General features: G+C 40.7%; 1 protein-coding gene across 1 annotated transcript in view; it reads right to left on the reverse strand.

The window, feature by feature from the left end:
* Positions 1-16,543: 16,543 nt before the first annotated feature.
* The window catches only part of LOC110492220 (adherens junction-associated protein 1), an 81,622-nt gene continuing 71,425 nt past the window's right edge, over positions 16,544-26,740 (reverse strand). Inside the window, exons 3-6 of the mRNA XM_021566322.2 lie at positions 20,597-20,684; positions 20,204-20,446; positions 18,746-18,877; positions 16,544-17,886 (exon numbers count right to left, since the gene is read on the reverse strand). Of these exons, the coding sequence (XP_021421997.1) occupies positions 18,805-18,877; positions 20,204-20,446; positions 20,597-20,684 (404 nt within the window). The 3' untranslated portion in view covers positions 16,544-17,886; positions 18,746-18,804. The remainder of the gene's footprint in view (positions 17,887-18,745; positions 18,878-20,203; positions 20,447-20,596; positions 20,685-26,740) is intronic.

The following is a 26,740-nucleotide window of genomic DNA, read 5'->3' on the forward strand; positions in this document are numbered from 1 at the left end:
CTCTCTCTCTCTCTCTCTCTCTCTCTCTCTCTCTCTCTCTCTCTCTCTCTCTCTCTCTCTCTCTCTCTCTCTCTCTCTCTCTCTCTCTCTCTGTCTCTGTCTGACAGCAGCATAGCTCCTTTGGGAGGTAATTAGGAAAACCTCAACAGAGACACACACAGCAGCTGCTGAAAAAAGGCTCTCAACATTTTTCTCTCTCCCTCCATATTACAAGAATGGAGGGAAGGGAGGTGCAGGGGGGTACAGGGGAACTTTGAGGTCCTCTTTGGGGAATGGTGTAAAAAAATGCAGCTTTTGTACTCCAAACTTTTAGGTGGGAAGGTTCTGATGCAACTTTTGACTAACTTGTTCTTGCACTGTTTGTGCGAGAAGTAGGTAGCGATTGATGTTTTTGAAGTAATGTGATGGAAGGCTAGGGAGATAAATAGCAAAGGAATTAACAGGAACAGTATTCCCGTTGAGGAGATGCCGGCGATTGATGGCCAGGTTCTGTAGGACGCTAAGGATGGATAGATGGCCATGCTGTTGGAGATAGTGAGGATGAATGAATGGTTAGTCTATGGTACAGAGAGGATGGATGGATGCTCATATGATGTGCCACAGTAACGAGGTGCAGAGGATGGATGATGCCAATAGAAGTCAGTGGCTCCCCTTTCCCCACCCTTGTGGGCTTCCAAATGGGCAGGGGAAACATGTATAGATACCATACCATCTGCAGTACTACTGTGTAGCGTATTACTAAATGTAATGCAACCTGCTCTTACAGAACCAGACACACAGCCAATTAATAGGTACCCTTTCCTCAGAGTAAGATACAGTACAACGCAGTACAATCCCCAAATCTTTGTTCTAGTCTATGCATCCCCATAACATAAAATCACTACTAAATCAGCAACTCAGAAATGCATTCATAATCAAATTGTACAATAGCTGCGCTTTGTTGATGACAACTGAGAAGCGAAATAACTAAAACTGCATTACTCCAATAAGCCTACCATTGGTATTATATACCGAATCCATAAAACCACAAATATTGCAGTGGAGACAGGAGGCAAAAACAAAGGTTGGAACATGTCAAGGAAAGAGAAAGCAAGAAAAAGGGGAATCTGAGGAGTTTTTTAGTGATTTATGGAAAGATGTCTGCATGCATCGTTTGCATCGGAGGACCACTCACGGGGACATACTGTACGAGCAGCAAAGTGATGTATTGCCTTTCCTGGTTATTAGATGGGAACTGTGATACACCAATTCTTGCTTTGTAGTACCTACAGATTAAACATGATATAGTCTTAAAGGAGGTCTGGGTAAGGCCAAAATGTACTTTCAGTTACAAATGTAAAATATATGTCAACAATCCTTCCTCCAAAGGACCCTTCCTTCTATGGATTACATTTTGTGAAAATGTTTTGTGTTCTAGTTTCATGAGGAACCGTGTGTATTGGGACCCACAGCTCCACTGTTGCTTTAATTTGACAGGTTAGCTTTTTAGAGAGGCGTTAATAATCCACAGCTTTTAATTTTCCCCTTAAGTCAGTGGAAACCAAAGGCGGACAGCGGGAAATGGAGGACGTGAGTCTTGTAGATAATGTTGACACAACAGAGCACAGTGGGGCCAAAACATTAATCTCATCACCAAACAATAAAGGCTCCCACGAGCATGTTCAAAGTAGTGATATGGCTCCGTCGGGGAATACAGTCAGGCACAGGTGAGTTTACTAGGTCTCAAGTATTTACTCATAAGGCTCTGGGGAGAGGAGAGGAACCAGGAAGAATAAACAGCTTCACAAGTGTTTTTGTTAGCTCAATAGAGACCTATAATACATGTACGTACAGATGGCTAATGCTTTCGCCTTGAAAATGGAGCTAAAATATACTTTTTTTTATCACAATCGTATAAAAAACCCAATTCAATGCAACCATTAGGACTTGTGAGACTACATGAGACTTATAGCTCTGCCTGAAGTGGTTGGGAGTCCATTATGTGTAGTCAGATATCCGTTTAATTTAAAGGCTCAACTCAACAGTCACAAACCAATGTAAGGTTTGTACATAACTAATATTAATTTACAAGACTCGATAAATTGCAAAAACAAACCCTTCTGACACACCAAACTCTTAATAGCTCCGTAGTCATACAACTGACAGAGAGTTTTGCTTTCTCTATAGAGGTTACTGAAATGGTCACAGGAATAGATGGAATTATTAGGATGAGGATAATAAATTCAGAGCGCGGGTCTCTATCTCCTGCAGGGGCTTCAGTATGTTGATCATATAAATGGAAAAGTCCCCTGAAAACAGGAAAAAGGTCAACCTGGCGGGGCACTGTCTGCAAAATATGAAAATATGAAAATCTGTGATTACAATCACAACGCACAACGTCTTCTTCACATCTCCCACTGCCTGTGTCCAATTATCACCTGTAGATGTAGGAAGGCCTTTGTGAGGAAAGGTTTGTAAATGCCGTCATCACAACGCATGATGCACTGTCAAAAACATTTATAATCTATGCCTTTTGCAATGCTTATGGAAGACATCATTGTGTTTGTTGTCGCTGCGTGTGGTTGAATATGTTATAAGATTTGTGATGATAGGAAATTACATTTTATTCTATTGGCATAGTGTGTTGTTGTTGTGTGTTTTAAATCTCAATGGCCTGTGACATGTCCGCATGCATACATCAACAAACTTGCTCATGGTTTTATTGTACTGATTTACTGAAATCAGTCTATTGGGCAATCAGCATCACTCTTGTCAATATCTGTGTGTGTTTTCTGCGGTGAATATGCCCACAAACACTTAAACAGCACTTTAACACAATAATGTCCATGATACAACTACAGAAGACAAAAAAAAAACAACGAACTCCCTTCCATGCATCCACCAAAGTGATCTACAAACGTAGGTTCCCTTCATTGTTTTAACCTCACTTGACTCTTTTGTTCACGAAGAGCAAAGGTCACAATGAGCAAAACTGTCAGGAAAGACTTTAGCTAATAGCAACCCGAATCTGCTCTCCCGGGGTAGATAGAGGCTATGACTTAAATATTAAACTCTTAGCTAGCTTTGCTCTTACTTAGCCCTCTGGTGTGATAGCGGGCGAGTAAGTAGTTTATACTGCTGGGTGACCCGAGCCGCCCTGGAAGTTCTGAGAACATGTCCGCTAGAGTCAAACGTTCAAAAACAGAATAGCCAATAACGGTAGTGCTACGCTTTGTGTGTTTTTCGAGATGGAACTGATGCACTTCCACTGCTATGTCCAGTGTAACCTATTGAGCAGTTTCGACCAATCAAAATTAACCTAAAATCTCAACCTGTTGAATGAGGCCAAACCCATCATAAAGCACTCACTGTTGTTTGACTGTGCAGTTATTTATTCAGAAACAGAACACTTAGCTGAGCCAATGAGGAGAACTAATGTAGGTCCTACAGAGTGTAGAGGTGAGAAGATCGGGACTGGGATGATCTGGACTGGTCTCCTGGGCAATGTTGTCTTTAGGATCGCTCCTAGACCAGTGTTATTAGACTCCAAACACGGTAATCCAGGCATTGAGAAGCAGTGGGGTGAGATGAGGTAATCACAGACCTCTGTGGGTGGAGGGGATCCATGATGATGAGGAGGAGAACCAGGAAATGCCCTGGAGATGGACCGAAATAGAGAAATACATTAGGCCCCCCCATCTCAGCTGTTCTCCAGTCAGTCTGGGCCTGCTCTCTCTTTCTCTCTACCCCCACTCTCTCTTTTCTTTCTTTCTTTCTCTCTCTCTCTTTCTCTCTATCTATACTTTATTTCTCTCTCTTTCTCTTTCTCTCTACTCTCTAACTCCCCTTGCTCTCACTCTCTTTCATTGTGAAATAAGGATAGCCTTCCTTCCTGCTTTACTGCAGCTCACCGATAACTATTTTAATATAAACTCAGGACCCTGTCTTTCAAAGATCATTCGTAAAAATCCAAATAACTTCACAGATCTTCATTGTAAACAATGTTTCCCATGCTTGTTCAATGAACCATAAACAATTAATGAACATGCACCTGTGGAACGGTCGTTAAGACACTAACAGCTTACAGATGGTAGGCAATTAAGGTCACAGTTATGAAAACTTAGGACACTAAAAAAGGCCTTGCTACTGACTCTGAAAAACACCAAAAGAAAGATGCACAGGGTCCCTGCTCATCTGCGTGAACGTGCCTTAGGCATGCTGCAAGGAGGCATGAGGACTGCAGATGTGGCCAGGGCAATAAATTGCAATGTCCGTACTGTGAGACACCTAAGACAGCAATGCAGGGAGACAGGATGGACAGCTGATTGTCCTCGCAGTGGCAGACCACGTGTAACAACACCTGCACAGGATCGGTACATCCGAACATCACACCTGTGGGACAGGTACAGGATGGCAACGACAACTGCCCGAGTTACACCAGGAACGCACAATCCCTCCATCAGTTCTCAGACTGTCTGCAATAGGCTGAGAGAGGCTGGACTGAGGGCTTGTAGGCCTGCTGTCACCGGCAACAACGTCGCTTATAGGCACAAACCCACCGTCGCTGGACCAGACAGGACTGGCAAAAAGTGTTCTTCACTGACGAGTCGTGGTTTTGTCTCATCAGGGGTGATGATCGGATTCGCGTTTGTAATGCTCATTCGAAGGAATGAGCATTACACCGAGCCCGCATCTCAATCCCATTTCCCCCCAGAAATGTCCGGGAACTTGCAGATGCCTTGGAGGAAGAGTGGGGTAACATCTCACAGCAAGAACTTTCAAATCTGGTGCAGTCCATGAGGATGAGATGCACTGCAGTACTTAATGCAGCCGGTGGCCACACCAGATACTGACTGTTACTTTTGATTTTGACCCAGATACTGACTGTTACTTTTGATTTTGACAGTCAGTGTACTGTACATATCAATAATCACTAACATCATGTTTGATAAGGAGAAATGATGCCTTGGTCCCTAGTGCAGATAGGGTGTGATAAAACTATAGTGATAAAACTATTTTAACACTGGACCAGTTTCGAGTTTTACTACTGCATCCGTTCTGCATCTATGAATGTTCTCCTGTATACTGCAAAATAAGCTTGGAAGCCCTATTTGAAGGAGATGGAATCAGTTAACAAAGGGAAGAAAATGCAGAGAATCCTACACGTCCAAATGGACTAACAGATGTACTGTATATCTTACCATGCTATACTGAAATATAGCAAATTATTCATAAATGTTTGACCAATATTGTGAGAGCACATTCATAATACTATGTTATTCCTGGAGTCTATGTTCAGTGTTGGAGCGTATGTGGGCATCTGATCTAAGTTTGGGGATTTCAAGCTCTTGAGAAGCAGCATTGCAACCAAAGCATTTGCCACTGAAAAGGTCATTCAGAGAGAGAGAGAGGGAGAGAGAGAGAGAGGCGCGTATACCTACACAACACGGTAGTAGCAGTTATTTCACAGTGTTGTCCATGGCACTTAGTAAAGTCCTGTACTTGCATGATATTAATGCTGCTCTTTTGTTTGCACAAAAAGAGAAGACAGTTCATGCCAACATTATACAGTTTAGGACCAAGAGGTTTCAAAAACCCATAATGACTTCTCTTAGTATTATTATGTCAATAGTGAGTCATTTGTTCACATGATGACTTCTCTTAGTATTATTATGTCAATAGTGAGTCATTTGTTCACATAATGACTTCTCTTAGTATTATTATGTCAATAGTGAGTCATTTGTTCATATGATGACTTCTCTTAGTATTATTATGTCAATAGTGAGTAATTTGTTCACATAATGACTTCTCTTAGTATTATTATGTCAATAGTGAGTCATTTGTTCACATGATGACTTCTCTTAGTATTATTATGTCAATAGTGAGTCATTTGTTCACATGATGACTTCTCTTAGTATTACTATATCAATAGTGAGTCATTTGTTCACACAATGACTTCTCTTAGTATTATTATGTCAATTGTGAGTAATTTGTTCACATGATGACTTCTCTTAGTATTATTATGTCAATAGTGAGTCATTTGTTCACATGATGACTTCTCTTAGTATTATTATATCAATTGTGAGTCATTTGTTCACATGTAACTTGTTCTAATTGGACTGTAATCCTTAACAATGAATCGTAAGGTTTAGGTGTGAAAAGGAGTCTTTAACATGCCTAGTTATGAGCTATATATATCTACAGTACAGGACAAAATGCATATTTGTATTTTTCAAAAGGTAGTACAATGTATCCTTTAACTTTGACACAGTACACAGATGTGCTCAGTGGTTCCAATGCAGAACATGGGAATATGGGAAACTTAATCCTCAGCCTGAGGAATCCCCATTTGCGCCTGCTATTAACTAGCTTTTTGGGTGCCACAGACTGGTAGGACACTTCAAGAGGGCAGTCATGTGTGCTAGCAAGGCAGAGTTCCTGGGTTCAAGCCTGGGTGTGAGCCAAATCAGTAGCAAGTGGTACTCGCTAAGCAACAGTGTGACATTCTTAACACCAGAAGCTATGGTTGGTGATGTGTAACCTGCCCGGCTTGGCCCTATAGTATGAATCAAGCTTGAAATTGGCAAATTATTTGCTTAACCTGACATTATTGCTTAAACTGAAAAGGCCATGGCGGTGCACCTCATCGTCGCTCTCGTTCTCCCTCGGACCCCACGGCATCTCACAGCTCTCCCCGGTGACAGACGTCCATTAGTCAATCGCTCCAAAATGTTTTGTCACTTGCAGATTGGACTGTAAATAATTGAAGACAGCAATCTGTCGAAATACATCAGTGTTGACTCAAATGGCTTGATAGAAGCAATAAACCATATTCTCTTGTGACAGTCCTTTGTGGATTAGCTAGCTAGTTTAGGGCTGTTTGATCCATATAGCCTAGATTAGAAACCAAGTGGCTCTGCACTCAATCACATGCAAACGTAGGGCTAAGAAATATATTAATTGGAGTGAAGACTCAGGTTTCTATTCAATCACAACTTTCCCCTGATTTACATTGAGTTTCACTTTGCTTGACACTTTAAATATTATTTTGCCGATTTTGATGATTCTAATTGTGTGTACTCTTGATGAGACATGACAAATATTGTTATTGACTTATTCTAGAAACCCAGGAGTCATTTGTATCGAGAGCAACATACAGTAATGAGTGCATACATGTTCATACTTTTTAAAATCTCCATACTGGGTCCCCGTAGGAATCAAACCCACAACCCTGGAATTGAAAGCACCATGCACTACCAACTGAGCCACATGGGACTGAGCCATAGCCATAACTTTGTTTATACAGGTCAATGACCACATATTCTTTGATATTCACGGATTGAGGCTAGGCCTAAACCAGTCTCAGTCATCCCTGCACCTTTCCCATGCAGGGTTTGAGCTTTGAGCAACAGGGGATTCTCACCATGCACAACAGAACCCTGGCCATCATAGCCAACAGTCAAAAGTGGACAGAGTATACACCGAGACAAGCTGCAAACTAATCAACTCTGACTGGAGTGTCTGGGCTGGCAGTGGAACCTCCTTTGACGGGCACAGGTTGCAGCGGGTGCTTTATCTTGCCGCACTAAAGCATCTCGCTGGCAGCTGTTGGCATGTGCTATCCACCTCATTGATCCAAGTGTCTGTGTGGGGCTGCATAATTCTGTTTAATGTATGAGGAGCGAGGGGCTCAGAGATTGTCAGAGGGAGTAGAAACTGATCTGCCCTGCCTCATACTAATGCCGTGTGGCAGCCCTCCCTGAGGGGACCGGGGGGAGAGGAAACCAGGGCAGGCAGCGGGAGGACTCACTCTGCCCATGCACATTCATCAAAGAGGGGCTGGAGAGAGGGATTACGCCCTGGTGGTGGAAGACCATGTCTCCAGGTGATACCCAATTTACAAAGGCCTTTTTAAATATGAAAGTAAAGTCAGACCTTTGTGTGTGTCAGGTGAGCAGTTGAAGTGGTTGACTGTTTGGTCAATCCAGAATCCAGAATAATATTAAAAGTATGAATGAAATGGAAATGTTGTTTGCACAACCAGTAGCACACTTAATTTTCTTAAAACAAACATGGGTAGAGCCAAGCTAGTATTAACTGTACTATTAACAGCTGACTGCTTTAGCAGTTTTTTTGTTTAAAGGCAGAGAAAAAGCAAATTATATTTGTGTCTATCACATTCTCTTAGAGGGATACTTCGGGATTTTGGCAATGATGCCCTTTATCTACTTCCCTAGAGTCAGATGAACTCGTGGAAATTTTATTGTATTTAAAAAATGTTGTGTCCAGTATGAAGGAAGTTAGAGGTACAGTAGGTTTGTGACCCAATGCTAACTAGCATTAGCACAATGACTGGAAGTCTATGGGTATCTACTAGCATGCTACCAGATACCCATAGACTTCCAGACATTGCGCTAACGCTAGTTAGCATTTGCGTTAGCGGTAGTTACCAACTTCCTTCAAACTGCACGCAGAAACATGGTATCCACTAATTCATCTGACTCTGGGGATGTACTGAAGATAAAGAGCTTCATTGCCAAAATCCTGATGTATCCCTTTAACCCATAAACTACTGTTTATTGATTATTAAGGCATTCTGTACTCAGGGAATACTTTAATAAAATGTGAAAGTACTGTAAATAAACTGATAATACAGGTAAAAACCCTAACGTAAAAACAACAGTCTAATATTAATGATTTACTGTTTTCCGGGCACTACATTTAAGCAATAAGGCCAGAGGGGGTGTGATATATGGCCAATAGCCCTTAGCCGTGGTATATTGGCCATATATCACAAACCCCAGAGGTGCCTTATTGCTATTATAAACTATTTACCAACGTAATTAGAGCAGTAAAAATACATGTGGTATACGGTCTGATATACCACGGCTTTCAGCCAATCAGCATTCAGGTCTCGAACCACCCAGTTTATAATATCCAATAAGTCATTTTACATTAGGGATGTTGAATATATTTCATATGTAGAGTTATAGAAATAATCTGATCAGTTATACTGTATGTACGTGTGATTGAATTAGACAGACAGACAGATGCAGGCAGGCAGGCAGGCAGGAAGAGCAAACTTCAGGGTAAGTTGGTAGACTGACAACCCCCCTGGGTGCTTTACATAGACGGGTTTGGTTTGAGAGAGATCTGGGAGGAAATTAGCTTATGAGGTTTATGAGGCAATGAGGCTCTTTATCTACAGTACCTCTCCACAGTGGGTACTACTCCCCAGCTAGCACAGTGGATCTGGGCCGATTCCGACTGAGAGTTGGGGCACTCGGCTGAGAGTCAGACTCGGCCAACGTCATGTGGGCCGGCTTCAGCAGTATTACTTATGGCTAGGATGTTGGGATTGAGCTCGGGCTGATTCCGGTGTGAGTTATCTGCCCCAAATGTATTACTTGAGGCTCGGACCGATTGGGGCTACTCTCTGACATATTATATACACTACCGTTCAGAAGTTTGGGGTCACTTAGAAATGTCCTTGTTTTTGAAAGAACTCATTTTATGTCCATTAAAATAACATACAATTTATCAGAAATACAGTGTAGACATTGTTAATGTTGTAAATGACTATTGTAGCTGGAAACAGCTAATTTTTTAATGGAATATATACATAGACTGATGAGTTTCAGAAGAAGGTTCATTGTTTCTGGCCATTTTGAGCCCATAATCAAACCCACAAATGCTGATGCTTCAGATACTCAAATAGTCTAAAGGCCAGTTTTATTGCTTCTTTAATTAGAACACCAGTTTTCAGCTGTGCTAACATAATTGCAAAAGGGTTTTCCCTTTTTTTTTTCAATTAGCCATTAAAATGAAAAACTTGGATTAGCTAACACAACGTGCCATTGGAACACAGGCTTGATGGTTCCTGATATTGCGCCTCTGTATGCCTACTGTATGTAGATATTCCATAAAAAAATCTGCCGTTTCCAGCTACAATAGTCACTTACAACATTAACAATGTCTACACTGTATTTCTGATTAATTTGATGTCATTTTAATGGACCAAAACTTTGTTTTTGAACGGTAGTGTAATTAACATTTCATTATTTATTTTTCCATATTTTCTCATTGTTTCTGTGATAAAAATTTTAAAAAATTACATTTAAATTAAATTCTTTAAGAATTCTGCGTAGTATTTTAGTGCTTTCATACTTGTGCAAAGCAATTGATGAGCATTAAAAACGTTGTGGATGAAGCCTCCTGAGTGGCACAGTGGTCTAAGACACTGCGTCACAGTGCAAACTGCATTGCTACAGATGCTGGTTTGAGACCCGTGCCGGCCGCCACCGGGAGACCCACGAGGCGACGCACAATTGGCCTGAGTTAGGGGAAGGTTTGGCCGGCCGGGGCTGGCTTTATCCCATCGTGCTGTGGCGGGCCAGGCGCATGCATGCTGACACGGTCACCAGGTGTATAGTGTTTCCTCTGACACAAGATGTTTTTTTTGTGGATGGCTATAATTTGTATAAAATTTTAATATTTAAAATGACTAAATCGGGTAATTTTGTATACATTTATTTTATTTGCATCGGGCAGCTTCTTGGGGGATTCTGGTAAAATGCCAGCAATGTCGGCTGAATTCCGGTAGACCCGACGGAAATGGCCGATGTACTTGGACCGATTCTGGGCAGTTTTGATTCCGGGCCGAGTGACAACCGATTCCGGGCCGATTCAATCCGTTCCGGCCCCCCGGAAGAGGGACGCTTCTGGGCGGATTCCTCATTGTTAGCTGGGTCATATTCAAATTGTTAATTTGTTAATTTGTGTTGTTTCCCTAAATCCACACCTATAATTATTAGACAAACTCCCCAGCATGACTTTAGGCAGACAGTCTGTTGTGTTTGAAATTTTATTAATAGCAACATCAGAGTACTAAATGTACAGAGGACGAATCCAATGAGAATCGCATTTACAGTGCTTGCAAATACAGAGCTTAGAAGTACAAGAGTAACCAAATCAAGATCACCTGGAAATTCAAACGTTACCAATACCTACAAAAAGAAGAGAGATGTGATCCATAAGACACAAAATAAAAGTATACAACATTTAGCTGACACAGAAACTTACTGTTTATAGTACAGTCCTTCTGTGTGCGTATGTGTGTATGTGTGTAGTATATTCATAGATCTTATACAAAATTAACATAGGTACTCATTGATATATTAAACACAAATATAAAAGTTTAAGAGTCACAAAGTACAAATTTTCAGTTGTTATGGCAACAAGACTTCAGTCAGTTCTGTGTAGTTGTAGTAGTAGTATGGATTCTTGTGATTGTTTCTCTGAACAAATTGTTGTTGTGTGGCGCCGTGTGAAAAAAAAACACCAGAAAGAAAAATATGTCGTCTCGGTCAGGTGTATGTGTGTGTGTCTATCGTTTAGCTTTGTGAATGATTTCAATACCTGAAGAAACCTCTTCCCAATATCTCCCAGACATATATCGGCTTGGCTTCGTCTTCTCTGAGAGAGTGGCAAGGCAATGCTGAGGCAATGCCTCACTGTCAGGGCTGACTCTGTTCCATTCTGACGACCTGTCCAGTGATAACCATGTATCGATTGAGTCGTGCTATCTCAAATATCAACGTTAAACCAGTTCAGATCAATATACACTCCATTTTCAAGGCGTCATACTGAATGTCAGTCCGAGGCCCTTTTTTGTGCAGTGGCATATAGCTATGCTCATAGGCAGATGCGTTTCATGTAACCAGACTCCGCTTGACCCAAAATGGCCGTATAGGAAACGGTGACGTCATTAAATGATAGTTCAAGTCATTGACACTATTGATAAGCACTGGTGATCATGTCAGTAGAATAGCTCTTATGAATAGAAAAATAAAAACATGATCTGGGAGGAGAATCGGAGCCCTCCGCTTTAGATACAGTTTAAGCGCACAATACGTGAAGTCATAATAACATGACGAGGGAAGCAGTGTGTGAACGAATGACCCTATGTAATGCAAAAATATGCACCCAAAAACAACCCAGACACCGTATTTATTCCCTTTCTTTCAGAACAACTAGGGGTGTCCGTAACATCCCTGTGCCGAAACTAGCCTGTGGCCAGAAGAATTCTAATGATATCAATCAGTCACAATGTTCATTATCATAACATGTCCTCCCCCATCAGTATAGTGCCATATTGAAATACTTTAAGTCTGAACCCCCTGGCCTGTGATTAGACTGAGAAACAAGACAGATTGATTATTTTAGTTCTGGAGTGTTCATCATATCTCATAGATAGAAAAGGCCTCATGGGCCATTGAGACGTCAGGCATACGTCAGGCATACAACTAATATTCAATACGATATTGACATGAAGCGAAATACTGCCCAATATGTGTGTGACATCTGCTTTCCTCTTGCTGATGGCACTGACTGACTGCATCCTTTTGTTAATTGACAGTTTGTTTGTCATAGGTGACACATTGGGGACATTCTGTACCGTTAGTGTCAGGGATCACTGAAGAGACAGCTAGAGCAGATATGTCTCTTATGTAGACATTTGTTTGTTCACAAAAGGTGTTCAGTCTTTGGTGTCGACTTCATATTTCTCTGATCTTACTCCCCCTCCCATTCAGAGTATACACAAGTCATCTTCACAGTCAAGTGGGCTAACTGTGAAATCAACAATGACATAAAATAGTCATGTTAATGTATGTCCAAGTTGCCTAAAATGATAACTTAGTGTTACACATTGTGAAAAATAAATAGGTTTTGCATGAGCTAGGTATGTTCTTTCGTGTTTCCTGATTTTGACCTGCCACAAGAATTGATAACCTCAAACAACTTTCTTGAAACACCGATACAAGGTATCAGGTCAAATGTGGAGGAAGGATGAGTGTACCGTGAACACGTTAGTGAACTACAGCACAGGTCTGGTTCAGTGCATCATATTCTTCATAACAGATTGAGCAGAGAATCATGGTTATTGTAGTTGGCATTGATATTTCACACTGAGGGAAGAACTGAAATCCTGTAAGTGGCTTATGTCAAGTTACATTTTCTTTGCCATTCCAGTGCTAGTTTAGGTACTCAAGTGACGACCCTAAAGAAAGGTATGTACACACTACATTTTGAAGTCCTATGGGCGTATTACCATTCATATTTCAAGACACTTGAGAGAGTTATGATATTAATGTTGCAAGGTGCAAGGCTTTCACATGTAACAATTTCACAGTATATCAGGAATTTAAGAAATGTGCATTCAGGACAATGTAATATCACGTTTTGATAATTGATTGAGAGCATATACGAACATCTGAGGCTCGTAGACAGCACTCGAGGAACCTTTCACATGAAAGGAATTGTGCCACTGATATTCCTATGATGTCTCAAACTTCCTTTAGAATATTGAGGCAAAAATATCCAAAGGTGTTCATGAGAGGGGAGAATTTTGTGGAAAACAATTAGCGGTATTTCAGTCATCATCATATGAAAGATAGACATAATTACATACCCAATACATTTCAGTACAAGCATAAAATAATGTACTTGTTCTCTGCATATGCATCGGCAGGTGTCCTTTTTTTCAATCTTGCCAGTGTTACCATTGCATCAATGAGTGGTTTACCATGAAAGGGGAGTGAAATATTTACACTAAAAACCCATTGAACCCTTAATCTTTTGTTTTCTTTACTACTCTATTTCTTTCTGATAATGTACCTAGAACTTCAACTCATGCTTAATAATATTGGGGTCATAGGTCTAATAGTTTCCCCTGCCTTTAAAGAGAAAAATAACACGTCTAGATCTCTAGAGTAGTTACATGTAGTAAATATTACAACGCAAATTCTTTAAAAAGAAACTCAGTTTCAGTGTCTGACTTTCTCTCATTCCAATTATTATTGGGTTAACATTACTTCCCTTTTCACCATGACTAATCATATTTCCAGAAGCAAATAGAATTCCTATGAAAATGGTGTGTCAGCATTTGATAATTGCACATTGTTTACCAACCAAACCCAAGGCAGCAGCATTCTGATCTCTGCCTAGTATACAATCAAAATAACTTCTCACGTCTGTGTAGATTCTCATGGACGGTAGCTCTGTAACCTTTCACAACCCAAATCCTTGATCAGTATTTAAAATATTGCAGCTTCTATTTAAGTATTGTATTAGTTAGCTAAATATATAATACAAGTACTGCTTGAAAGTGCAGGTAGGAAGCTTGGCACAATGTTAGTTTGTGTTGTGAAAGAAATACTGTAGTTACACATGTAAACAAAGACACTATCCCCGACCTAGCTGAACCTTACCCAAAAAGGGACAGGTCTTTAAAAATAGAACACACCTGTACACAAATAGAAGCAAATATATATAAAATACATTTACACATGTATAATATACAGTAATTTAGTAACCCTCTGACTATCAGGATAACACTCTTCATTCCAAAAATATATGTTGACGTAACTCAACCTCAACGTACATGTTGGGCCAAATTGGCATTGTCATTCATGGTGTTTTGGTGTGTGAGGGGAGAGAATAGTGTACATGGAGTCAATATTGCACCGCAGCCTCTGATCCAAGGTCAGTTCTTTACCCCTCCAGGTGCATAAACATATGATTTAGTGATTTAGGCTAACTCATCTCGGACCTATACTAAAGGTCTACTTCTGCCTTGAGCTCAGGGAACAGAATAGCAGAAGCCTGAATCTTGTTTGTCTCCTTGAGTAAGTGCAGATCTCAACCCAGGACAGAATCCAGTCCATCTTTACATCTGTACATATTGCGTTCCACACAAAATAATTGCAATCGAGTGTTGTTGTTTTTTGTGCTTTCTACCAACCCACTAGTGTAATGAAAGATTTTTTGCATTGTCCAAGTGTCCTGACTTACCAAATATGGAATTGAATTAACTGATCAATTAATTAATGTATTACATGTGGCCCAGACTTATTGTTTTTGATTGGCTGCTCCCAATCCCCCTGGTTCTGCATCTCATTGATGATGCTGGAGGTTTTGACGAGGCAAACACACTGATATTCCACAAGCACACATCCATGAGCAACCCCCACGCACCAGGAAAGTACATTCCTGTACAGCACTTGGCATGAAAGAGCTGAGATTGTATTCCTTCATACAGTAGAGGTGAGCTTTAGGGAGGAACATTATTATACATGGTTGTGACTGCATTCACAGTGCAAGATATACAGCTAATTTGGACCTAATTTGAAGGGATACCTTTTTTTTTTTAATTGCTGGAGGGGGATGTGCAGATATCAATTTCTTGATTGCATGCATTTCTGACATTATGGTATAGAAAAGACTACTTCCAATTGTAAATACGTCACACACCTTTATAAATCTCCTGTGTGAGGAGATGTTAATATGATCATTCCAATTATAATTTCAATTAGCATGTGCTTGATAAATACAACACAAAAAAAGTATTACAATTCCCCAAAAATACACACAATAGTGGCCTTAGAAGCACTGTTTGAAGAATCTGAACCTTAGTTATTTTAATATATAATCCCTGAATAATTAGGTACAGCACATTCACTTTTTCTACATTTTGTTACTTTACAGCCTTATTCTAAAATTAATTTAAAAAATCTCAAATCTAAACATAATACCCTATAATGACAAGAGAAAGTTTTTTAAATACATTTTTGCAAATGTATTAAGTATTCAGACCCTTTGCTAAAATACTCAAAATTGAGCTCAGGTGCATCCTGTTAACATTGATCATCCTTGAGATGTTTCTACAACTTGAGCACCAGTGGAGATGGGAGAGCCTTATAGAAGGACAACCATCTCTGCAGCACTCCACAGTCAGGCCTTTATGGTAGAGTGGCCAGACGGATGCCACTCCTCAGTAAAAGGCACATGACAGCCCGCTTGGAGTTTGCCAAAAGGCACCTAAAGGACTCTCAGACCATGAGAAACAAGATTCTCTGGTCTGATGAAACCAAGATTGAACTCTTTGGCCTGAATCCCAAGCATCACTTCTGGAGTAGATCTGGCACAATTCCTACGGTGAAGCATGGTGGTGGCAGCATTATGCTGTGGGGATGTTTTTCAGAGGCAGGGACTGGGAGACTAGCCAGGATCGAGGGAAAGATGAATGGAGCAAAGTACAGAGAGATCAATGTTGAAAACCTGCTCCAGAGCGCTCAGAACCTCAGACTGGGGTGAAGGTTCACCTTCCAACAGGACAACGACCCTAAGCTCACAGCCAAGACAGCACTGGAGTGGCTTTGGGACAAGTCTCTGAATGTCCTTGAGTGGCCTAGCCAGAGCCCGGACTTGAACCCAAACATCTCTGGAGAGACCTAAATATAGGTGTGCAGCAACACTCCCCATCCAACCTGACAGAGCTTGAGAGGATCTGCAGAGAAGAATCTGAGAAACTCCCCAATACAGGTGTGCCAAGCTTGTAGCGTCATACCCAAGAAGACTTGAGACTGTAATCGCTGTCAAAGGTGCTTCAACAAAGTACTGAGTAAAGGGTCTGAATACTTATGGAAATGTCATTTCAGTTGTTTATTTTAATACATTTGCGAAAATGTCCAAAAACCTGTTTTTGCTTTGTCATAATGGGGTCTTGTGTGTAGATTGAGGAGGGGGAAAAAATATCAATTTTAGAATAAGGCTGTAACATAACAAAATGTGGAAAAAGTGAAGGGGTCTGAATACTTTCCGAATGCACTGTAGTTGAGAGGAGATATTCAATATTTCTCACTAACCGTAATTGTAGAGTTAGAATAATTATATTCTTACAAGTTAATTCTAAATTGACACCCTTGTGCAGTACTGCTCATATCCTACCACCACTCATATAGTAACTTATCATGTCTTATCACTTGTGAATAATGCTTGGGATGGAAGATGAAATGAAGACTTATATATTAGACATGACCTGAGTCAGTACATATGTAAACATACTGCTAATTCTCTCTATTTGCCTTAGCTATCTGGATAACCATTCAGATTGAACTGACCACAACAGGATATAGGGTATGTACTGTTCGACAGCCATCGAGACAGAAGTTTTGAAGAAATGTAGTAAGCACAATCAAAAACCACTGGGAAATAGGTCATACCGAATGGGGAATTAATCTGGGCTTGGATTCGATACGTGTTTTGAAATCGTCCCCTTTGCTTTAATATCTGATTGGACAGCGGGACGTCATTAACAGTCCAAACATTGTGTGGCATGGGAACTGCACTGCTTGGGTTGTGACTGACCTCTTTTTTATGTATAAAAATAGACAGACTATTCTGGTTTTAAAATGGGACCTTAAACAATGCCTTAAATGTAAGTGTTGGATAAAGCATTTAACATTATTCTTTTTTTTCTTCTTGGCCTCAATGAATAGTGCTTCATATAATAAACATTTTTGGGACTTTGCAACACAATTCTTAAAACTACATCAGAAAAGATATTCAAATACTTATAACATTTTTTTTCTTCACTTTTCTTTAAAAAAAGATGGAGTTGGGTTGATACAGAGTTAATATAGCAATATTTTAGTTGTCCATAAATTGTTGTCGAAAGTTCCTTCTGTACAGATTGTGGCACATAGTGGCATTATTGGCACATTGTTCAGTAATACAGCTCAGTTTCTTCCACTGTGAGCAGCGTCTCAGAGTCTCCTAGCTCTCCAAGGCAGCTAGTCTTCTTCAAGGTGTCGCTGACGTCAATGGTCTTCCCCTACACATCCAGTAATATAGCTACACATTAACTCTAACTACATATCTAAACTACCACAGGTCTCTGGATAATAATATGAAGTGGCAGCGGTATGGCTGCTCGGTTTGTCATCATTTTTAGAAAAATAAATATCTTCATCAGTGTCCAGAGAGAGAGAGTTCCCACTATCTTACAAAATTGGCCATTGTTTGAGTCACTTCTTTCTCATGGTTGGAAAAGTTTACCAAAGTGTCCTGTGGAGAAAAATCATGACATACTTCATTAAAATTGTCAAAATATCTGTAGAAAATCAATAGGTTTGAAGCAGTAGTTGGAGCAAAATAAGCATTTATGTGTCAAACTCATCATAGATCACATCAAATAGCCTACAGCATGTGCCATAACTCCCAGTTGTAAGTACCATGTCACAATGCACCCACACTGCAATACATAGTATATGCTCATCGAACTACCATGGCGCTCCACGTCTTTTAAGACTGCCGTGCTGGAAGGAAGAACTGGGGCGTTTGGGTTCTCTCTCTAAGATCAATGTTTGTATAGATACAATGGTTTTGGGCCTCTTCCTTATTCTATGGTACCTGCAGGCTTTCTATTCCTTTCTGAATCTGGGTCAATAACAGACGTGTGGCCCCCTGGTATTTCAGCCACACTCTGGGCCGGAGCATGTGTTTAACTTTCCCGCTTTGAATTTCAAATGGAGGCAGTCCAGCCTATCGTGATGCATAAAAAAATGCAGGAAAGTCAAGTGAAAGTGCCCCTTTCCCATAACAAAACATTCAAACAATATTGCACTGACCACATGAATGAGGGCTGCAACTTCATAAATGCTTAATATGTTTCATAAAGGCAAATAAAGACACACTAGGTTGTCGAAGGGAATGAAGCAAACATAATCAAGCCTAAACTTCTAATAAACATTTTGAATTATAATAGCTAATGAATGACCTTTGGTGATCTTGCCATTTAAATTGCATTTAGCAAGGCAGTTTATGAAAAATCATCAACGAAATAACAACCATATGCCAAGTTCCCTTCTATTCCCAAACTGGGACAAAAATCACCCAGGGACCAAGGGGGAAAAGTGGTACTCACCAGAGCATAAATACAGGAAGTCTATTCCACCCACGTGACGTAAAAAAGACTTCAACTGGTCAGCAGGAGATCTCAAACCACTTCTCTGACACAAAGGCCACAGGAATCAGCTGCCTTTCAGTGGGAGAAGGTCTGTAGGACAAAGGATTGAGACAAAAAGACAGTGAGAACCTGATAGTTACTCATCAACTAAGTCCAGGACACACTCTTATAGAGGTACTTTGGAAAGGAAACCATACCAGTTACATTTGACCCTCTCACCAGGCTCGAATTTGACTCTCACGATATTACCTTACTTAGAATATCTCAACAGCATGGGATATTAGGTGAGAAGGACATGTCCAATAAGAATCCCTATTGTAAAATATCTAGGGTGATGACAACTAGGGTATTAACTTCAGATAGAATGATTATAGATTTTTGTTATTATATAAGGACATGCTTACCCATGCATTACATGAAACCGAAACAGTAAATGACTCCACCAATGCAACAGACATACATTTCAAGATCTGTATTATCACATTTTCAATGTAGCACATCAAAATAAATAAAAAATAATAAACCCCAATGAGTCGTGCACAACCCATGTCCAAATTACTTGCAAGCTTGCTTAAACCCGTTGGCACGCGTTGGAGCTCAACAGAAATGAAGACAGACAAAGTCCCGAAGCACCCCACCGTTGTGGTTACTCACTACTCCTAGATATTTCCTCAGTGAAGTATGGCAGTATGGCACCGAACAGGTGTCCTCACAATATCCCCAGCAAGCACAGCTATCAATGCACACAGTGCTCCTTAGCAGCAACAGATATCCCATGGAAACATGAACTCGTTAATCTTCCACAAGCAATTCTCTCCAGGTCTCGCACGTTGCTAGGCTAACCACGAGGCTGTCAAATACCTCCACGATGAGACGGTAGCTTCAGTCTCTACTAAGTTTTTCTTAACAAAATAATAATACTCTTATAAAATAAAAATTTCCCTTCAAAACTCAGTAGGTATGGGGTTTGTTCTATTTTATCGTCTTCTTTCTAGTTTTTCTTCACCAGCACTGATAATGTCTCTCCATCTTTCTTTCTTTCCAACCCCTCTCTTTCTTCCCCAGGCCTCCTGTTAACCAGGTCAACTCTCCCATTGGCTCCCTTAGTGGTCAAAACTTAAACCTTAAAGTAAACCAACCTATTCACTTGTACATTAAATAAATATTTATTCAAAAGAAATGCATTAACAGCATTGCAATTCAATCCCCTTTTAAATGTAATACCAATTATTTATAACACTATACTTGGTTTTAACAAGGGTATTACATACAAGAGGGATTTACACCACTTCCCAAAGATAGGGCCAGGACTTTTTCCCAAATATGTGATTTTACCAGGAAAAACTCAACAGTGAGAGGGAAGCACTTAAACTGACCCAGAAACCTAAAGCCAAGAGCAATTTAAAGCCGACATACCTATTTCCATTGTAGGTGGTCTTGTATATAGGGGTCTGTTGGATCATCTCGTCCGTGTAGACGGGCACGGCGGTGCGCACACACTCGTGCGAGCACTGCAGGCTGTCGTTGTAGGCGGTGAAGATGTCCACCTTGCTGGGCACGCGGGCAGGGGTGAAGTCGGTCAGGTTCTGACAGCTCTCCTCCTGCTGATGGATCTTCCGCTGATGGCTACTGTGACGGCCATTCCCCGACTGTGCACAGCTACAAAAACACGTACCAAAGACAAAAAACAAACATAAAATCATACCTTGTACCACTGGATGAGTGGCTCTGGTAAGAGCTTCATTGGCATTTCAAAAGTGGTGTATTGTGTGTCGGGAAGTAGTTGCAAAGTAAAGGAATCTTTCCTACCAGTTTTTAAGGACAAGTGTAGTTATCAAGGCTGCGATGACCATAATGAGAGACACAGTGATTGTAATAATCTGGTGAACTGCCAGACCTGCAAAGAGACAAAGACACAAAACACACAGAAACGCTTAGTTCCGAAGGGAACTGTTTTAAAGGCAGGTGGTGATTTGCAATGTTATAGAAAACTATATAGTGATATTTTAAAGATGTTTTTGAATGAGGATATGTGCTCCACATTGCACCTAGGGTGACCACATGTCCCGGATTGTGTGGGACAGTTACGCATTTTGTCCCGCGTCCTGCAACCAAACCATCATGTCCCCCATTTTATCAACAAATTCAAACACCACTCATTTAGAAAAAAAGGTTGATTTGTCCTCTATTTCAGTCAAAATTTCCAACCTGTCTCTTGAAGTCATGTTGCGCTTATGAAAAGATACACACTTAGTATACCAAACATTAAGAACACCTGTTCTTTCCATGATTTAGACTGATCAGGTGAATCCAGGTGAAAGCTATGATCCCTTATTGATGTCACTTGTTAAATCCACTTCAATCAGTGGAGATGAAGGGGAGGCGACAGGTTAAAGAAGTATTTTCAAGTCTTGAAATAATTGAGATATGGATTGTGTTTGTGTGCCATTCAGAGGGTGAATGGTCAAGCCAAAAGGATTTGAACGGGGTATGGTAGTAGGTGCCAGGTACAACGGTTTGTGTCACGAACTGCAACGCTGCTGCTGCGTTTTTCAAGCATAACCATTTTCCGTGTATCAAGAATGGTCCACCACTCAAAGAACATCCAGCCATCTTGACAACTGTGTGAAGCATTGGAGTCAACACGGGCCAGCATCCCTGTGGGACACTTTGGAAACCTTGTAGAGTTCATACCTCGATGAATTGAGGATGTGCTGAGGGAAAAAAGGGGGGTGGGGGGTTCAACTCAATATTAGGAAGGTGTTCCTAATGTTTGGTATACTCAGTGTCAGGGGTGCAACTTTGGTTTTAGAAGTGGGGGGGCATATTATTATTATTTGTATTTATTTTTATCAGCCGGATAAACACTCCAAACATCCTACCCGGCCGCTCGGAGGCGTCAGCAGGGTCCTAAAGCACACCGTTGCCTCGTTTTGTATCACATTCCAATTATTCAACTGGGGGGATTTCAGAATGTGGACATGTGGACATGTCCCCCCGTACCCAGTGAAAGTTGCGCACCTTCTCAGTGTATGGATGTGGTAGCCTAAATCTACTGATAATGTTAAACACTCGTTGTTGACTTCTAAAATTCTGCACCGTGCTAAGATGAGACGTAGGCCTACCTTCAACTAATCGTATTTATAAAATACTTTCGAGCTAAATTCCACCTAAACTTGGAAAGTACAGTTAGGCTTAACACAAAAAGTAAGTAAATAGCCATATTAGACTGACTGATATGAGGTAATTTAGTCAAACTTGTGAGGCTCTCCATGCTCATTAGTTGCTCTCCATGCTCATTAGTTGCTCATTCAACATATTTTCTGCAACCTTTTCATAAAACACTCACGTGGTCTCTCATTTCTGCATCCCCAACTTTTCCGGGAGGTAAAAGAGTAGGCTAGGTGCGCTTCATTTGCTCATTCCGTGCAACAGACTGCAGGGGTGTAGTGCTGCCAAAGCATTGGTGACTCTACCACTTCTCCAAATGGTGCTTGTTTAGTAAAGTTACATCAAAGCTGAATCAATGTCTCGGAAGTTCACACAATGATTCATTAGTATTCTACATAATATAACCAAATGTAATAGCATAGTATAACATTACTGGCTAGGTTTCCATCCAATTTGCGACAGATTTTCATGCGAATATTCTAAAATCTGCATAAAACAATATGCAAATATTTCCACCAGAGATGTGTTTCCATCACACTGAAATGTTGCAGTTAGTGATGACATAGTTCACATAATAACTTTTGCCATTAAATTAAATTCTCATGTACCAAATGAAAAATACAAGTTAAGTGATTTCCAGAGCATTTTCAACTCTACTGATGGTTTCCTCACAAAAACTGTTGCATTATACAGCAAACATGCCCACTCTGGTCTTGGCACAGGTGCTCTAGCCAACAGCTGGCAGATACAGTGCAGGTAGGCTACTTACATTATGAGATTATTATGGAGAAGAGCCATATTATTTATATTTGTCAAGCATCGTTATCCATGTCACCAGAATAAGACTCTCATTATTTATTGGTAAGGAGCATCAAATCAAATTAAATCACATCAAATTTTATTAGTCAAATGCACCGAACACAACAGGTGTAGATCTTACTGAAATTCTTACTTACGAGCCCCTAACCAACAGCGCAGTTTTAAAAAATACGGATAAGAATAAGAAATAAAAGTAACAAGTAATTAAAGAGCAGCAGTAAAATAACAATAGCGAGACTATATACAGGGGTGTACCGGTACAGAGTCAATGTGCAGGGGCACCGGTTAGTCGAGGTAAAATGTACATATTGCACATTCACCACCCTGTGAAGTTCATCATAACTTATTTCATCTGTAGATAAATTAGTATTCTTTTTATTTAACTAGGCAAGTCAGTTAAGAATAAATTCTTATTTACAATGACGGCCTAGGAACAGTGGGTTAACTGCCTTGTTCAGGGACAGAACAACAGCTTTTTACCTTGTCAGCTCGGAGATTCAATTTAGCAACCTTTCGCTTACTGGCCCAACACTCTAACCACTAGGCTACCTGCCGCCCCTAGGCTACCTGCCGCCCCTAGTCTACCTGCCGCCCCTAGACTACCTGCCTCCCCAATAAAAAACTGCATGCTTTCCCGAATCATAGGGGGAGGACCACACAACATATCATTGCATGACTCCAAGTTTACTTCAATATGATGGTTATTATTTCAATATTTGCGCATAAAGGAGTTTCGAACGACATTTCTCGCATAATTAATTTTACAGATACAAAAATATCCAACTATGTCGTAGAAACAAATTGTCTGTCTGCATTTATAAAATTGCAGTGGCATTTCATGTTTCCATTAGTCCGGTCGTGACTTTTTTCATGACTCAGGTAATTCATCTGCATGGAATGCTTGGATGGAAACGTGGTTACTGTTACAAAAAAAAACACATTTCGTATGAGATTTTAGGATGGTTAGCTAGTCAGAACAAATTATCCTGTGGCCAAAACTCAACAGGGAGTGCAACTAGGCAGAATGTGCTTTGGTGCTGCCAAATGTGTTTATTAATGTAGGCTACACTGTCCCGCAAATGTCCCGCAAAATCAACCTGTTGTCCTGCATTTGCGTATTTTATATGTGGTCACCCTAATTGCACCAAGGGCAATCAACTCAAAGTCAGAGGAAGATATCTGTGGTGAGTTTTACTTTAGGTATTGATAAAGATATGATTATTCTCTTTATTAAATAACAGAACATTAAAATATTCAAATGAAGCCACGCACCCACATGTTCGATTAGAGTTATTTTATAACTTTTACAACTTCTCTTGAACTGGTGGACACCTTTAAACTTCCTTTGAGTTTCTTAACACTTTCCTGATTCCCTATTAGTGAATTCAAAGCCCTAATGCTTGTCACTTGTCAAGGTTTGTCAGTTTACCTCAAAAATACCTCTAATTCAGTTGAAATACAAATATACATGTTTTTTTATCTTTGCCCAAGCTTTTTTTGATGGACCCATACAGTTTTTAAGTTCATATTTCGAGTTAGCTATGTTTCAACAGCCTCTGGCATGGCTTGCATTAGCCTCATTGGACCAAAATTAATTAAACCAATGGGGAATGTTACATTTTGTTTTCCTCACCACACATCTAAATTATAATGTTTTGAATATTGAAGTCTGTGTACTTTGAATCAATTCAATTTGTGTGTAACAACCAATTATTTATATATACACTAGATGACTGATAAGTGTCGCTGTGTTGAAGCAACCGTGCCTCCATCTTGGCACTGCCCCACCATTGGCAGCAGCATACCACCCTGCATCCTACTACTGGCTTGTCTCTGAAGCCAAGTAGGGTTGGTCCTGGTCGGTCCCTGAATGGGAAGCCAGAAGCTACTGGAAGTGGTGTAGAGGGCCAGTAGGGGGCTCTCTGGTCTAAGGAGATATTACCCTGCGTAGGGTGCCGTCAGTCCACATTTTGTAATGTTACAGACAGAATTCAAAATGAATTGAACGTCAGTTACAACCCCAAAAATCTAATAAACACAGAAACTGATTGGATTTACAAAAAGTCATTAAAAGGAAGGTAATTTATATCTTTAAATCCAATAACATGGTGAAATGTTTTGTTGATTTCATGTTCAATTCACATTAGTTGACAACTCAACCAAATGCAAATCAAAACTAGATGTTTAACTGACATCTGTGCCCAGTGGGAAGACTGTAATGAGAACAAAAAATAAACATTTGCACATTTCTACAGGGCAAATTACATTGTCCAGTGTTGCCCCCTTTCTGAGTTTTGGGTCACAACCCTCCATCCCTAAATCTCCCTCCACCAATCGCAGCCTTGCTGTTGCACAACGGCAATTCACAATAATTCACCAGTAGTGGGCCACATGCAGCAGAACGCAAAGCCCTTCATGATGAAAATGTCCTCATGGGCCCATACATCCAGACCCTCTCATCAGCCAATTGTCTGCTGATCCAGGCCAATTTGTCTTAGGAATATCTCAAAAGGAGCTGCCACTCCTCACGGACCTGCCAACGCTCCTGGTGTCTGCTAGCTGGCTCGTGGTACTCTAGCTCCCTCATTGTGCTGCATATGCACTTGGATAGCAAACTTCTGTGGGCAGGGCACAAAGCAGCCAGGTCAACCTTGGACGACTGATATCTCTGGCTGGCTCAGGAAAGCCTCCTTTCCTTCGCTGCAATCACAGTCCCTCTGCAGCAAAGGCACTTTCACTTATCTGGCATTTGCATTTCTCGCTCTCGCTCTGCTCGCTCCTCTCCCTCCCGTCCTGTCTGACATCAAGGCTGAAGTTGAAAGTGTGGAGTAATAAATGAACAGCTGTCCAAGTTCATGGATAATATAGCTTGCCCTTGAACTTCATCAATAGTCTACGTCTCCATAGAGAATTGTTTCGTTTTACATTTGTGTCAGCGTGAAAGGCTTTTCTGGCAGAGATTTCCGGCTTAATAATCAATATCAGGCTGAAGCCCTGGCCATACAAACCCAGTCTTAGGTCTCATTTTGACCTAATTTCAGGGCAGTGCATTAAGCAGAAAAGATTAAGTCAGATAATGACTCCACTGACACAACCGAGAGTCAGTCCAGACTATTCTCTATTCCCGTCCAGACCTGCCAGCTGAAGGGAGAAATATTTGGCCCTGCTAGCTCAAACTCATTGTGCTCTGGCAGCGAGGCTTAAAAATCACCTTTGGCAGTCACCTTGCTTTAGAGGTGCTGGGTTAGGTTTTATTTGGATGAATCAGTGCCAGACAAGAGAGGGGGAGAAAAGAGAGAGAGGAATAGAGAGAGCTACACCAATGCTCTCAGAGAGAACAAAATGAGGTTTTCACCTTTGTGGTCTTGACAGTTTGATGAACATGCCATTGACAAGCACTGTGTTTTAATCAAATCGCCCCCACTACCTGGCTTTATTAAAAGAATAGCTGGTGCAGCCCACGTTTGTTGCTGATATCATATTCTATCAAACACATTCAGCTTAACATAAATATATACCTATGTCTATGCACATCCAGTTCATTAAATAGTAGTGGATACAAGCCAAGGCCAGCATCCCAGAGTCGCCTCTTCACTGTTGACATTGAGACTGGTGTTTTGCGGGTACTATTTAATGAAGCTGCCAGTTGAGGAATTGTGAGGCGTCTGTTTCTCAAACTAGACAATCTACTGTACTTGTCCTCTTGCTCAGTTGTGCACCGGGGCCTCCCACTCCTCTTTCTATTCTGGTTAGAATCAGTTTGTGCTGTTCTGGGAAGGGAGTAGTACACAGCGTTGTATGAGATCTCCAGTTTATTGGCAATTTCTCACATGGAATAGCCTTCATTTCTCAGAAGAAGAATAGACTGAAGAGTTTCGGAAGAAAGTTAATTATTTCTGGCCATTTTGAGCCTGTAATCAAACCCACAAACGCTGATGCTCCAGATACTCAACTAGTCTAAAG

This window comes from Oncorhynchus mykiss, chromosome 16 (assembly GCF_013265735.2).
Source record: "Oncorhynchus mykiss isolate Arlee chromosome 16, USDA_OmykA_1.1, whole genome shotgun sequence".
Lineage (NCBI taxonomy): Eukaryota > Metazoa > Chordata > Actinopteri > Salmoniformes > Salmonidae > Oncorhynchus > Oncorhynchus mykiss.